This window comes from Dasypus novemcinctus, chromosome X (genome assembly GCF_030445035.2).
Source record: "Dasypus novemcinctus isolate mDasNov1 chromosome X, mDasNov1.1.hap2, whole genome shotgun sequence".
Classification (NCBI taxonomy): Eukaryota; Metazoa; Chordata; class Mammalia; order Cingulata; family Dasypodidae; genus Dasypus; species Dasypus novemcinctus.
In genome coordinates, this window is record NC_080704.1 from 120,850,596 (window position 1) to 120,864,193 (window position 13,598).

The window sequence follows — 13,598 nt, forward strand, 5'->3', positions numbered from 1 at the left end:
CCCCTCCTGGGTTAAGCAGGACAAAGGAAACCAGCTTAAGCCAGTCCTATAGCCAATAAAAAGGATGCACAAGAATTAGCTAAGTCAATACCAATTCAGCACTAAATTCCATTCCTTATTTGGCAAAAGGAGCAGGTAAAAGCTAAATGGTTGGAATGTGATGGGGGAAGCAGTAAATCAAAAACTGGAAAACTTGTGTGGGCTAGTTACATTTCTTGAATAGGCCGAAACCTCTGAAGTATATAATCTATGGAGAAACAGAGGAAGGGCTTGTGTCCTAGGATTAGGGGTACAAATTGTGTCATTTTTCCTTGTCCAGGGTGCCAGCCACATTTTCTGGTTGTGCTCCCCTTCTTGCAAGATTGAAAATAAATTCTTTTCTTCTCCACAATCGGGTAAGCCTTATTTTCTTCCAGAAGATTTCTTTCTTACAACATCAACAACTTCTTTTATCAGTGTGGCACATTCACTGCATTTGGTGAATACATTTTGGAGCACTGCTATACCACATGGATTATAGTTTACACACTCCCCCAGTCCATTCGGCAGGTTATGGCAGGATATATATTGTCCTGCACCTGTTCTTGCAATATCATTCAGGACAACTTAAATGCTAGTTTCACTGTATCATTAATTTGTGAAATTTGGTATCAAGAAAAGTATAGCAGCTGTTGGAGAAATAAGAAAAACAAAACTTTCCAACCCAGAAAACCTCTCCACAAAGGTAGAAGAGAAAGAAAAACAATTTTTTAAATTGAACAAGCATTAAACCAGAATGTGATGCTTCACAGGCAATCCATTAAAGAGATTGCAAGCAAAGAAATCTCACTCTTTTCTATGGCCAAGCAAATACAAACCATTACACACATTCTTTTTTTTTTTTTTTTTTTTTTTTTTTAATTTTTTTATTTTTTATTGACTTTGTAATAATATTACATTAAAAATATATATGTGAGGTCCCATTCAACCCCACCCCCCCACCCCCCCTCTCCCCCCCCCAACAACACTCGTTCCCATCATCATGACACATCCATTGGATTTGGTAAGTACATCTTTGGGCACCTCTGCACCTCATATACATTGGTTCACATCATGGCCCACATTCTTAAGAAAAACTGCTAACTAGTCTTCAAGCAAGAGGGCTTGACAGCACCATTTGTCACCAATGTTCATCTTAAATTCAACTGGTAATTGGGGTGGTCTTTGTGTTTACTAATTGCCTTTATCCAAAGGAATAATGATTTTTCAAATCTCTAAGACCACTAGATAATTACAATTTGGGGCCAAACACCTAAGCTAAACTCCCCTGAAAATGGGGAGAAAAAGGTGCTATCTTTCTTGATATTTACATTTCAAAGAGATGATTCTCAGGTCCTTCAGAAAGAAATTCCTACTATATAAAAGTTGGCAAAGGCTTATTCAGCTTTTATTAAAAGATATAGACATCTTTAAGGGGGCAGAGCAAATGCTCACAATGGCAAGCTTTCTTAAAAATGTCCTAAGAAAAGGCAGGTGACTCTTTGCCTTTCTGCAGGAACGATTTTTTCCTTCTTTTTCTGTTTTTACCTTTACACATCACTCCTCAAAATGACAATTATCCAAGCTACACAGAATTTAAAGGAACCGTCCTGTAGAAGTACTCTTAAGTGGTTTTTTGAGTCTATGTCTAGGCCTATTTCACCTCCAATCCTCTTCCTCTTTACAAGAATTTCTTCTCACCGCTGCCAACCTGTATATAGCAAGGCAGAGCAAAGCATAAATAAGAGCTTAAGTGAATCTTTAAGTGGAAATACAGAGAAAATGAGGAGATAGAGTGGACAATTATTTTAAAACAATGGTGTGTGATGGATGGTGGTGAGATAAAGAGGATATTTGAGAAATCACTACACTAAGAATAATTAAGTACAATTTATCTGTAGTATATTATCATGCTGATGTGTAAATTTACATTTTAAATGGAGAAGTGTTAAAGAATTGTAGATCTAGGAGTCAGAATTTTTTCATGAAGTCGTCATGCCTTACAGCCTCTATTTTACACACATTGCTTTCTAATAGAGATAATTGTTACTTCCCAGAGCTACTACAGGAAGCTGGCTTGTAAAGAACCACAGCTGCAAGATCAGCACAAACTAATGTGTGATTTAACAAAACAAAACAAGAAAAACCCGAACTTCTTTATCATATCCCCTCAACAGACCCGAAGTAAAACCGTCTTTCAAATACTATCTTGGCAAAACACGGTTAGGGAATAAAGAATCCCAAACTTCTCTTATCATTAAAAGATTTGTGGTGCCCAAGCAATGATGCAAACACAAAGCTTAGGCTGGGTGCGAGGGTTGTTGTTTTTAAACCGCATTATCTGAAAAAAGGCTTTAAACTTGGCAATTCCCCACCCCTTTATTGTGAGGGTTCCACGAATTCGTCCACGCAAAGGTCTAGAAACAGTGATTGACACATAACAAGGGCTCAGTAAGCCCAGGAAGGACGCCACGGTCTTTGTTCCCGCCCACCAGAGATGCAGGGAAGCTCCCACCGCCCTCTTGCGTCCAACGCAGGCTTCCGCTTTCTGCACAGAACGCTGTTGCCGCAGCCCACGTGGCCTCCGGTAACGTCATATCCGGCCCTTGCGACCCGGGCTTGTAGAACCCGCGCGATGAAGTGCCTGTTTGTTACTGTAGGGACCACCAGCTTTGACGACCTCATTGCGTGTGTATTGGCGCACGATAGTCTCCAAGTGAGTGGGAAAGGTGGGCGGGCGGCAGCTTCGCGGGCCACTTAGTTCGCTGCTTTCTGCCTCAGGCCTTACCGCTAACTAGCTTTGGTCACTCTTCCCTGATCGCAGCGCGAGGAAAGAAATCCCTGAAGCTCTATCTCAGGTGCCGCCGCCCCTTTTCCGGCTCCTCCCCGCGCCTGGCTGGCCCTCCTCTGGCTCCCCCGCTCCTTAGAGGCCTCCGCCTTCCTCTTCCCGCTTCCCCGCCCAGCTTCTTCGAGCCCTTCCCTGGCTGCTCCTCCCCGTCCTTTCTCCGGCTCCTCCTTTTCCCTAACTTTTCCCCTCAGTTCTCCACCTCCGCCTCCTCGTCGTCTGGCTTCGCCCCTCCTTCCGTCGACTCCTCCTCTCCAGTCTAGGCTCCCGCCCGCCTCACTGGCCTGAGCCCGCCTCCCGGGCTTCTGGCCGGCCTCCGCGGCCACACCTGGGGAAACCCTCTAGGCGGAGCGGTGCGCGTCTGGCGCTCGGCTCCCAGAGGCTGCGGTCCCGGCGCCTCAGTCTCGCCGCCCCCACCCTTTGCCCCCACCGGCTTCGCTGCACTCCCAGGGGAGCCCGCGCTTTTTACCGCCTCGGGCGTTTTGAGGCTCCGGTGTGCCGCCTGAGCGCTTCCTCCCCACAGGGCGCCGCCTTCGTGCAGCCAGATTCGTGAGGCAGAGCCAATTTTCCTTCGTGTTCCCTGTGGTTTCGATGCGTTTTTCAAAGTCAAGTCTTTGAGTGGAATCATATTTCTTGTGGGACAAATTTATCATGGCTTGGTCAACCAGATCGCTGTGATATTCATTAGGGCTAGTGAAGTAGGTGGTTGGATCCCAGTACGGGTCAAAGGATTGCTTTTGAAAACTAAAACTGGCCACAGTTAGACTATTTGGCAGCTTGTGCTCCGGTCTAAACACTGACTGTAGGGTCTGTTCCTGTTCTTTTTTCTTTTTCAGTAGCCTGTTAAAAGGTCCACTCCCCCCCCCCCCCCCTTTTTTTTCCAGATAATCAAGAGCCTTGGTTACACCCGACTTGTCCTACAAATTGGTAGAGGAACGGTGGTACCTGAACCATTCAGTACTAAGTCATTTACTCTGGATGTTTACAGGTACAAGAATTCGTTGAACGAAGACTTTCAGAAAGCAGATCTTGTTATTAGTCACGCAGGTAAAGTGTCTTAGAATCTCAGGGTTCATTTTTTGATAATAACTGTAACTTTAACATTTTTGAGGTAAAATCACTAGAATAACTCTCTGTAGTCCTTTTGAATATATTATTTGAATTTTAAAAATATAACAATTGAGAACTTTTCTTGATGAGAATGTATTGATGGGTGAGAGACCGATGGGAAATTAATCACCGTAACCCGACTTTACAGTAAGCAACCTTAAACACAGAGGAGCAGCATAATTTACCCAATGTCACATCATTGTCAGACTTGAAATTAGTAGTTGAATTTAGACCTGCTGGGCTGCTATGGAAGGAATGATCAGTCTGCTACTTCATTGAATTGATCATGGAGAAATTAGCTTTGAAAGAATTTTTACATTTCTATTAAATATGAGTTTGGAATGAATGCAGTCGAAAATATTCTTTAATAGTTACAAATTCTGTAACTCATTGCCTGCTCTTCAGAAAAAAATTCTTGATCTAGTTAAATCAGACTTCCAGTATCTTAAGAGCTTTTGGAGAGCATTGCAATTTTGACTGCTGGATAAAGGAAGAGGGGGAACTTTCTTGGCTCTTAAAAAATCTAAATTGTTTGAGGAGAGAAGAGTCATTGGAAACAGACATTGCCAACAGATTGGTGATTGGAAATATATAGGATAATAGCTACAGAACTTTTGGCACTGTTCTAGGTGATTTATGTTAACTCATTTAGTCCTCCCAAACAGTCCTATTAACTAAACACTCCGGTATCTCCATTTTAGAGATGGGGAAACTGAGACACAGAGAGTGTTAAGCAACCTGTCCAGCCTGTAAGTTAAAACAGACTCGTGCTGGAGTCTGTTCTTACCTTCACCCTAGTTTACCAAAATTATTTCTCCATTCATTCATCAATCTCCTTTGTCCCACTTAAAATATCTAAATTATTTTAGATTTCAAAGTTGAATTGTTCCTAATATTGTATATATACATATTCATGGAGCGCTGTCCTTTATTGTATGGGGGATAGTACCTCACAGACAGGTGCATAAGAAGTAGCCAAAGTTTTTTCTTTATTGGTGCCTGTAACTACTGAAGGCTTCCTTTTTCTGTGTGGTTTTGAATGGAAATGAAGTATACCTTCACATTCAGTATGATGACTCTTATTTGGGTTCAAGGCCATGTCCAGGACATTACTACTAGAGGACAAGTGGCAAAGCACTGAATCTTGGATCATGAAATTGTTGATAAAGTAATGTATTGTTCAAGTCAGTTTTGTAACACTTAGAGTAACTGATTACTTTTGTCATTATGAATGTGTAATTAAAAGGCCTCGTTTGTAGTTCTGCCAACTAAGTTTTTCAACTTTTGATTGCTATTTTATAAGGAATGGTGGAACATCTTAACTTTTTAAAAAATACGATATTAATTTTTTTTAAAAAATTTAGTTTTAAAGAAGCTTTCGAGTACATAAAGGATACATTGAAAATATAGGGGGATTCCCATATACTCACCTCCTTCTCCCACATTTTTACCCATTAACAACATCTTTGTTTAGTGTAGTACATTTGTGCTCTAGAGACATCTAGACACTATAGGCAGGGCAAACAATCTCAGGAATTCAGCACCCTGTCAGTGGACCTTACCTTGGAATACATGTTCCCCAATGTAACAGAGTTAGACTCATTTATAATTTCCCTACACATGGCTCTTCTGCCCCTTTTATTTGTAACTATAATTAGCACTATACCTGTTAAATATATGCACCAGAGACTTAAATCTTCTGGCTGTTCATATACTGGTTGAGCCATGAATCTCAGCAGAGTTGCAGCCAACTTCCACTCTCCAGTTCATCTGACTTGCCCAGGACAGCTAATAAAATGATGATGGACAATGCCTATCCCAAAAAAACAGTATCGACGACTGCAAGCAAGACAGTTCCATCCATCTGCCCAATGGGATTTAAGCCCCCTCTCAAACAGTATTAACAAATTTTTATTTGTTTTTGTAGGTGCAGGAAGTTGTTTGGAGATTTTGGAAAAAGGAAAGCCACTTGTTGTGGTTATAAATGAAAAGTTGATGAACAATCATCAGCTGGAATTGGCAAAGCAGTTACACAAGGAGGGACATCTTTTCTACTGCACCTGCAGGTATACTATAGACTGATTATTTGACTGACCTCTTAATTCCTCCCTAACTGTTCTTCTTACCCACTTATCCAACCTGCTTCTTACCTTCTCCCACCTATCAAATAATCTTTTATTTTCTCACCTATAAAACTCATTTGTTTATTTCCCATTTGATTGTGAACTGTGTTTGTATTCCTTTGTGTATCTCTGGCTATTTCTTTGCATGTGAATACCAGAGAGAGAGAGTGTATGCTCACCTGGGTGCAAAAGTCTCTGAGAATATAAATTTTGAGTTAATTATTTAGTGTTTCATTATTCAAGGAAGGCATTTACTTACTTTAAATGAAGGCTTTGCCTTCAGTCAATCTCTAAATTAAATGTACTCATTTATTCAACTACATCTAATGTGTGTTAGGCACTACTTTAGGTGCCAAGTATACAGTGGGACATAAGAGATCGTCTCTCCTCTCATGGTGCTTACATTCTAGTGATGAGAATTAGACAGTAAACATGTACACAGATAAGCGATCAAGATAATTTCATGTGCTATAAAGAAAATAAGAAAGGGTGATGTGATAGATAGAGTGAAGACTAATTAGATAGGATGGTCAGGGAAGTTATGACTGGGCATATATTTGAGCTGAGACCTGAGTGATAAGGAAGCTCTTTAGAGGCAGAAGGAACAGTAATTACAAAGGCCCTAAGTTACAGATGAGCTTGGAGTTTGGTGTGTTTGAGAAACGGGGGGAACATTTGTGTGATGAAAGCATAGTAAGCAAGGGAGAGTGTAGTACAAGATGAGGATCGGTGGGAAATAGATCGTGTAAGAGTTCTGATTTTATTCTGTGTTCAGTGAGAAGTCACTGGAGCATTTTAAGCAGAGGAATTACCTTTTGGTAAGGAATATTATTTTCTAGAGATTATGTTAGAATTCAACAAGAACTGTTCAACATCAAAATAGAAGGATGAAGAAAATTGCTGATTTATTTTCTGTTAGCTCTCCTTAAGACACTAGAAGCTTGCCAAAGGGCCAGGTCAGTAATTCCCAATTCTTTAACTTTAAAACTTAATCCTAATTTAATGTTTTAAAAAATATATATTTTTATGTTATAGTAAATTAAAATGGTTTTTTAAATAAAAAACCCTGGAAGAAACTGGCTAGAATGTAATAAGCTTTAATTTTTTTCTTTTAGGCATTTGGTAAATACTTGTTCATTCATAAAATAAGTATTTGTTGAGCATCTACTATGGGCCAGGCACTGTTCTAGGCCATTGGTATTATCAGCGAACAAAATGTACAAAGATCTCTCCCAGTTCTCATTGAGGGGAGACAGAGTCATTGATTGTTTCAGGAGCAATTGTTGGTCTTTATCCCTGTAGTGATGGAAGAGGGGGGATGTCTAGGTGGCTTTCTAATGTAGAAGCCAGTCTTGATGGATTTTAAGTCGGGAGGAGCTAGATAATTAACATTTTGTAGGTTTCAGATAAAGGCAGATCTGTTCTTGGGTAGTTGAGATTGTTTGAAGTTAAAATCAATTTTTATGAGGAGTAAGTTCTCATCTTTCTAACTGGTTTATGCAGATCAATTTTCCCAGAAACTTGATGGATATTTTCATTATAAATGTTAGCTTGGATTTTATGTCAGTACGTTGAAAGAAAAGCATTGAATTCATAAATACATAAACTTTTTACTTGGGATGAAAAGGAAGGTGTACAAATTTCTTTTTTTTTTCCATTTTTTAGTTTTAGAAATCTCATTCTTACATTAATTTCAAGAAAGTCACACATAGGAAAGCAGTAATAATAGTTGGTTGTGTTTTCATTTTATGCTGGGTGGTTGTATGTCTGTTCTAATTTAAGTGGCTGGTTCAATTAAATTTCTGAGGTCATAATTTTATGTTGTGAAAGGTTTAGAACCTTTCCAACCTGTATGGCAATTATGTATTGCTTCTTTATGTATGGATTTATGATAGTAAGTTACTGCCAAAATAGTTAACTTCAAAATCTTCATGCATGGCCTAGTAGTTTCCCCAGCTAATTTTTCTTGTCTGGAGACTATTATTTTTGGTTCATTTATTCCTTTTTCACAAATTAATTTTGTTTTAATTTATATCTGCCTATACCTGAGTAGTATTAAAAAGCCATATGAACATATCTTTTATGAAGTAACATTCTTGAAATATTTCAGTTGCTAACAAGAGATAAAGTATCCATTGAATCAATATTGACATCTATTTTGCTTTAATAATCTTTTCTTAGTATGCATACCTACATTATTAAAATACATAAAAAATTCACTTGTACAGCTTGAAAAGCAATGCTGTCTTCTTGGAAGTTGAGTCAGTCATCAAGTGGGCAGCAGATGAATTATGGAATTTTCTCCCATGTTACCTAATATTTTTCTTCTTTTGTTTTAGCACGCTTCCTGGGCTGTTACAGTCAATGGACTTATCAACACTGAAATGTTTTCCTCCTGGCCAGCCAGAAAAATTTTCTGCATTTTTGGATAAAGTTGTTGGATTACAAAAATAAACGCTAAACTCTCAACACTTTAAAAACACCCCCCAAATCCAACTTGTGGAATGTGATTAAATTAAATATATAATATATATTTACAGAATGATATAAGTTAATAAACATCCTATATTTGCAGAAGGCATAGAAAATTTTATGGTGTGGGCATTTGCATTTGGGTACAAATCCTAACTGCAGTTTAGTAAACCTAGATTTTCCCTAATCATCATATTTTAGTAAAATAAATATATAGTGGGCATTCACAGGTTTTATCCTAGAATGCCAAATAGATTTGGAATCATGAAAAAGTCAATGAAATTTGAAAACTTTTAAAGATAAAATGCTTGACAAGAACTATAAATGTAATTCGTTTGATGCTTCTCAATATAAAATCAAAGTGTAACAGACTTTAAAAATACTTTGAATGAGTTTCAACATCTTTATCTTCAACCTTAAAATTTAGAACCGAATTCTTAAATAAAGGCAGGGGGGACAACCAAAAATGTTAGATTGTACTCTGTGAAATAAAGTGGTCAGTAATGGCCTAGAAAAATTAACTATGAAGTCAGTTGATGTATTGTACCTGGACAAAGTACTTTTATCCTGAAGAATAGAGTGGAATGGCTGCATTTACCTTTTCCCCTGAAATACAAATAGAAAGTGGCAAAATAATCTTGCCCAATGTCAAAGCTTTACTGGTTTGAGGAGAATAAATCAAAAAAGACTTCTACCAGTAGGACTTGGTGTTATTTTTTAAGGAACTCTTCTCACAGTGGTATTGGAACATTTATTGAGGCAACATAAAGAACTTTAGAATTCATGTACTTTTTAAATTTTATAAACTAGTAATAGTAAATGATTTGATAAATATATGGTTTTAAAATTTATAAGGTAACTTAAGATAGATACATTATGAAATTCTTTTTAACTAAGTGGTCTCAAGTCCTTTAAACTGGATTGTCTCTGAATGTCCATAGTTCTTTGGTGGAAAGTTTGGATACAATTTTTCCATAAAAATAGAACATCCATTTTAAAGATTTACCATTATCCCAAAATGTTTAATGTTCCATACATTTTAGTTGGGATGCATTATATAATGTTTTCGTAGATTTATTTTCCTGATTGTGTTTTACTTAGGCTAATATTTAAATAAATTCTTACTAATGGTAGAAGGTGGTGGCTGAGAAGTGCTCTGGGTAGCAGGAGGAAGCCAACTTGGATTAAAATTTTGCTGAGAATAATCTAAAATGTGAGTAATTAAATTTATGTAGTTGAGAATTCACAGCAACATAACCATAATTGTTTGTTATACTAATGTTTTAGGAAAGGCTCTGTACAAATTCATTGAGTTTTCTAAGCCCTCTTTTAAAAGTTTTTTCTCATTGAAGGAAAATTGTGGCTTAAAATTTATGTTGGTCACTCAGTCTTTAGTTCTTTTATGTAATGAAGAAATAACCATAGAGAATCAGATAATGAAAGGGTCTAATCAAACATAAGACACATTAAAAGCCATATGGGCTCCCAAATACTGTGCCTTATACTTTCCCACAAGAATGCATTACCTAGATTCCATCATTTCATTCAGGAAAGGCTTAAGTCATTGGTGTCAGCTGTGTGTAGTAGCATCTCTGATTACACCTTTATGAAATATCAGTTGTAGGGGGTTAAATCAAAGGAACCTTAGAATCGTTTTGACTTGAAAGTGATCCTCAAGATTATCCAGTCCAATTCCATTGGATTTTCAGATGAAGAAAGGCCAGATGTTTTAACTTTCTCAGTATCACAGCTTTTGGCAGAGCTGCCACTAGAAGCAACTCTTGAATCCCAATCCTGTCTTTTTTCTACCATACTGTAATATATGTAGTAAGTTTTTTGTTTCTTTATAATTGTTGGCCTTGTATTTATTTTAGTTCTTTAATTCCATCCAAAAAAGGTTTTGTGTATCTCCAGAAGTTGTTTAGTTAGTTAAGGAGGAATTTCACACTTCATTTACTGAGTTTTACTTTGGTGTATGGCATACTATTCTTTGCCTAGGATGTAGAGTCATACTTAGAAACTTGTGATTCCTCAGTTGTTTGGAATCTGGCAAAATGCTGTGGGTAGGATTGATACTTAAGATTGAATGCATGAAGACTTTAAAACAAATATTGTCAAGTTAGAGAGCTGGAAGAGAATTTAAAGACAGGCTCAGACCACTCATTTTACAGATGAGGAAACAGGCTAAGATAACTTATGTTCACATCTTACTTAGTCCTTGTGAAAAAATGCTAATCAAAATTATCTTTGAAATACTTGCTCAGTAAAGTTAAATATGTTTAGTTTCATTACACAACTGAGAACAGGGCTTCAGGTTTTTGAAATCATTGAGTAAGTGGAATGCAATTTATCTAACAGTTTTCTCCTAGAAGTATTTAATTTTCTAAGGATAAGGAGGCAAAAGAGAGTTTAGTATTTTGGGAAGTTGATGCCATGGGTATGTTTAAGGGTGAATAGATAATAGAAATTTTATGGAATTGGAGTAGGTGAAAAGTAATGTGAGATTATAAGATGTCCTTTGGGAGGTAAGGGTTTTAAAGGACTGTGTGCTTATACTTTGAGAGGAAAGAGCTAAAGGATTTGATGCAGGGCTCTGAACCATTTAAAAGTAGTCATTATCTAAAAGTATTATCAAGTGTCTGGTTTTGTAGACACATTAGAACATTGCTTTTTGTGCTTTTAAAGGCAAATCATATATATACATGTAAAAGTTATATATAAAAATACACTTTTTTGGTTAATAGTTTAAGGAAGGAGTTTTCCAAGATTAAAAGTAAGTCCTGGATGTCTAGCAGTAATGTAGATATTTTTTCTTGGCTCTTTATTAAAGTGAAAACATTTAAGTCATCCCTCTGATCATAATTCAAAATTTTCAGAGATAACAAAAAATACTGCATATAGTCTGAATAATGAAATATCTGGACAGATGATTTCATATAGCTTTTTGGGGAAGATTCGAATGGGTGGTCTGATCAAGATAGCATATGGTGATAAGTTTTCTGCCATACAATTAGTACTATATTTTCATGGGGAGGGCAAGGAATGAAAAATAACAATAATTGTAAATACAGTCGCTGAGTGCTTAGTCTGTATCAGGTACTATTCAAAGCACTTTACATGTATGAACCCATTTAATCTTTAAAACAACCCTATGAAATACTTAACTGTTACCATCCTAGTTTGGGAATGATGAAACAATTCAGGATATAATCTGAAAAAGGAGTTTTATTCTTCTTAAAACTTAAGGGTCCAAGAGAGATCCTAGGAATTATAGTTAGAATATGGAGTTTCAGGATATTTTAAACATTTATGGGAACAATAGGATAGAATATTTGAGATCAGGACTATCCTACGAAATTCAGATGGTATGATAGCCCTGGGTATATAACCTATTTCGTCTTTTACATTGCTATTTAAAAGCATGCTTTGCAGCAGATGTAGCTCAGTGGTTGAGTGCCTGCTTCCCTTGTATGAAGTCCTGGGTTCAATCCCCAGTACTTCCTAAAAAAAAAAAGTTAAAAGCATGCTGATTGTACTCAGAATTCATGTAGAGAAACTCCCTGTTTCCAAGTTATTTACTGGCTCTTTTATTTTCTCAAATATTTCAGTTCTAGGGTTCTGTTTTTGGTCCTCTTTATATATTTTTTAGTATTTTCATCACAGTACTAGAAGTTCATTAGAACTTCTATGACTAATGATCCCCCTTTCTATATCTCACAACTCTAATTTTAGCTCCTGACTGGTATAGCCAATTTCTTCTTAGTCATGCCTGTGTGTTTTTTGGTAAAGCACCTCAAATTAAATTTGTCCCAAATGAAAAATATTTCTCCTCATCTTTCTGAGGTCCTTATCTCTATTAATGGTATAACCATCTAGTCAGTCCTTCAAGCTTTAACTCTTTTACTACCCCTTATATCTAATTGGTCAGATATTTTATTTCCTAAATATAAATTCATTCACTCTTTTTTACATAAATATATATATAGTGAGAATCTACTTTTTATCAGCAAGATTCAAGACATATTTCTTGCTCTGGAGGAGATCTTACAGTCTAGTTGGAGAGGAACTATGTTTTAAATCATGCTTGTGTCCTCTGTCTGAAACACATTGGACTTTTCCATAAATGATGAGTGAACTTTTGTGGTGTATATATTCTTTTCTGATCTTGATGAAGATTACATATTGGTTCTAGGATACATTTACTCCATACTGACTTTGACTTGACTCCAAAGTCTCTAGTACGTCTCTTGTTCAGAAGAGAAATCACATTGTATGGAGACGACTGTAGGTTCAAATATTTACAAGAATAATGTCTAAAACATAACAGTGCTGATCCTATGCAGTATCCTAATGGTACTTAAGAATCTGCGAAATATCATTGCCTATTGGGGATTTGTAGTAAAATTCTATATGATGCTAAAAATAAATATAAAAAGCAGCTATAGTGTTTTTCCATAATTAGGATAGCCACCAAAGGTGACTTTATTAAATGGTTCATCCTACACATGAATACTTTAGCATAATCCTATTTATTTTGTATCATTTAATTCTTAAAAATTTTGTAGGTGGTTAGACAAAAGGTAGACAAATTTAGCTAACTTCAAACAGGAATGTAGGACACATGCTTCTTTGAATTTGATAGGGGTTCTTAGCTTTGCACAGTGGCAGTATCGTAGCCAATGAGATGTATCCGAGGTGTGATTATTGCTAATTGATATGGATTCTTGGAAAATCTTGAGGACTTTAATACTACTATGCACCATCTATTTTGGTGTTTCACTTTAGATCTTTATTGCCTTTTTAAATGAAATTTTACCATGTCCCAGCCAAAAAAATTTTTTTTGATACTGTGATTTTGTTTAGATGGCAGCAGTCTTGTTCTCTAAGGCAGAGGTTCTTAAGCATTCTTGTGTCATGGATCCTTTAAACCAGGGGCTCTTAACCTTTTTTGTTCCATGGACCCTTTTCTGGTCAGGTGAAAACCATGGACCCCTTTATCAAACCCACACTATAGTGTATATTATTTAATA

The 13,598-nt window shown here is 36.8% G+C and overlaps 1 protein-coding gene and 1 pseudogene across 1 annotated transcript in view; both read left to right on the forward strand.

The window, feature by feature from the left end:
* The first annotated feature begins 2,591 nt into the window (after nt 1-2,591).
* The window catches only part of ALG13 (ALG13 UDP-N-acetylglucosaminyltransferase subunit), an 87,997-nt gene continuing 76,990 nt past the window's right edge, over nt 2,592-13,598 (forward strand). Inside the window, 3 exon segments of the mRNA XM_058291575.2 lie at nt 2,592-2,734; nt 3,748-3,910; nt 5,901-6,039. Coding sequence (XP_058147558.1) covers nt 2,654-2,734; nt 3,748-3,910; nt 5,901-6,039 — 383 coding nt within the window. The 5' untranslated portion in view covers nt 2,592-2,653.
* Nucleotides 13,219-13,286, forward strand: LOC111766971 (U4 spliceosomal RNA; annotated as a pseudogene).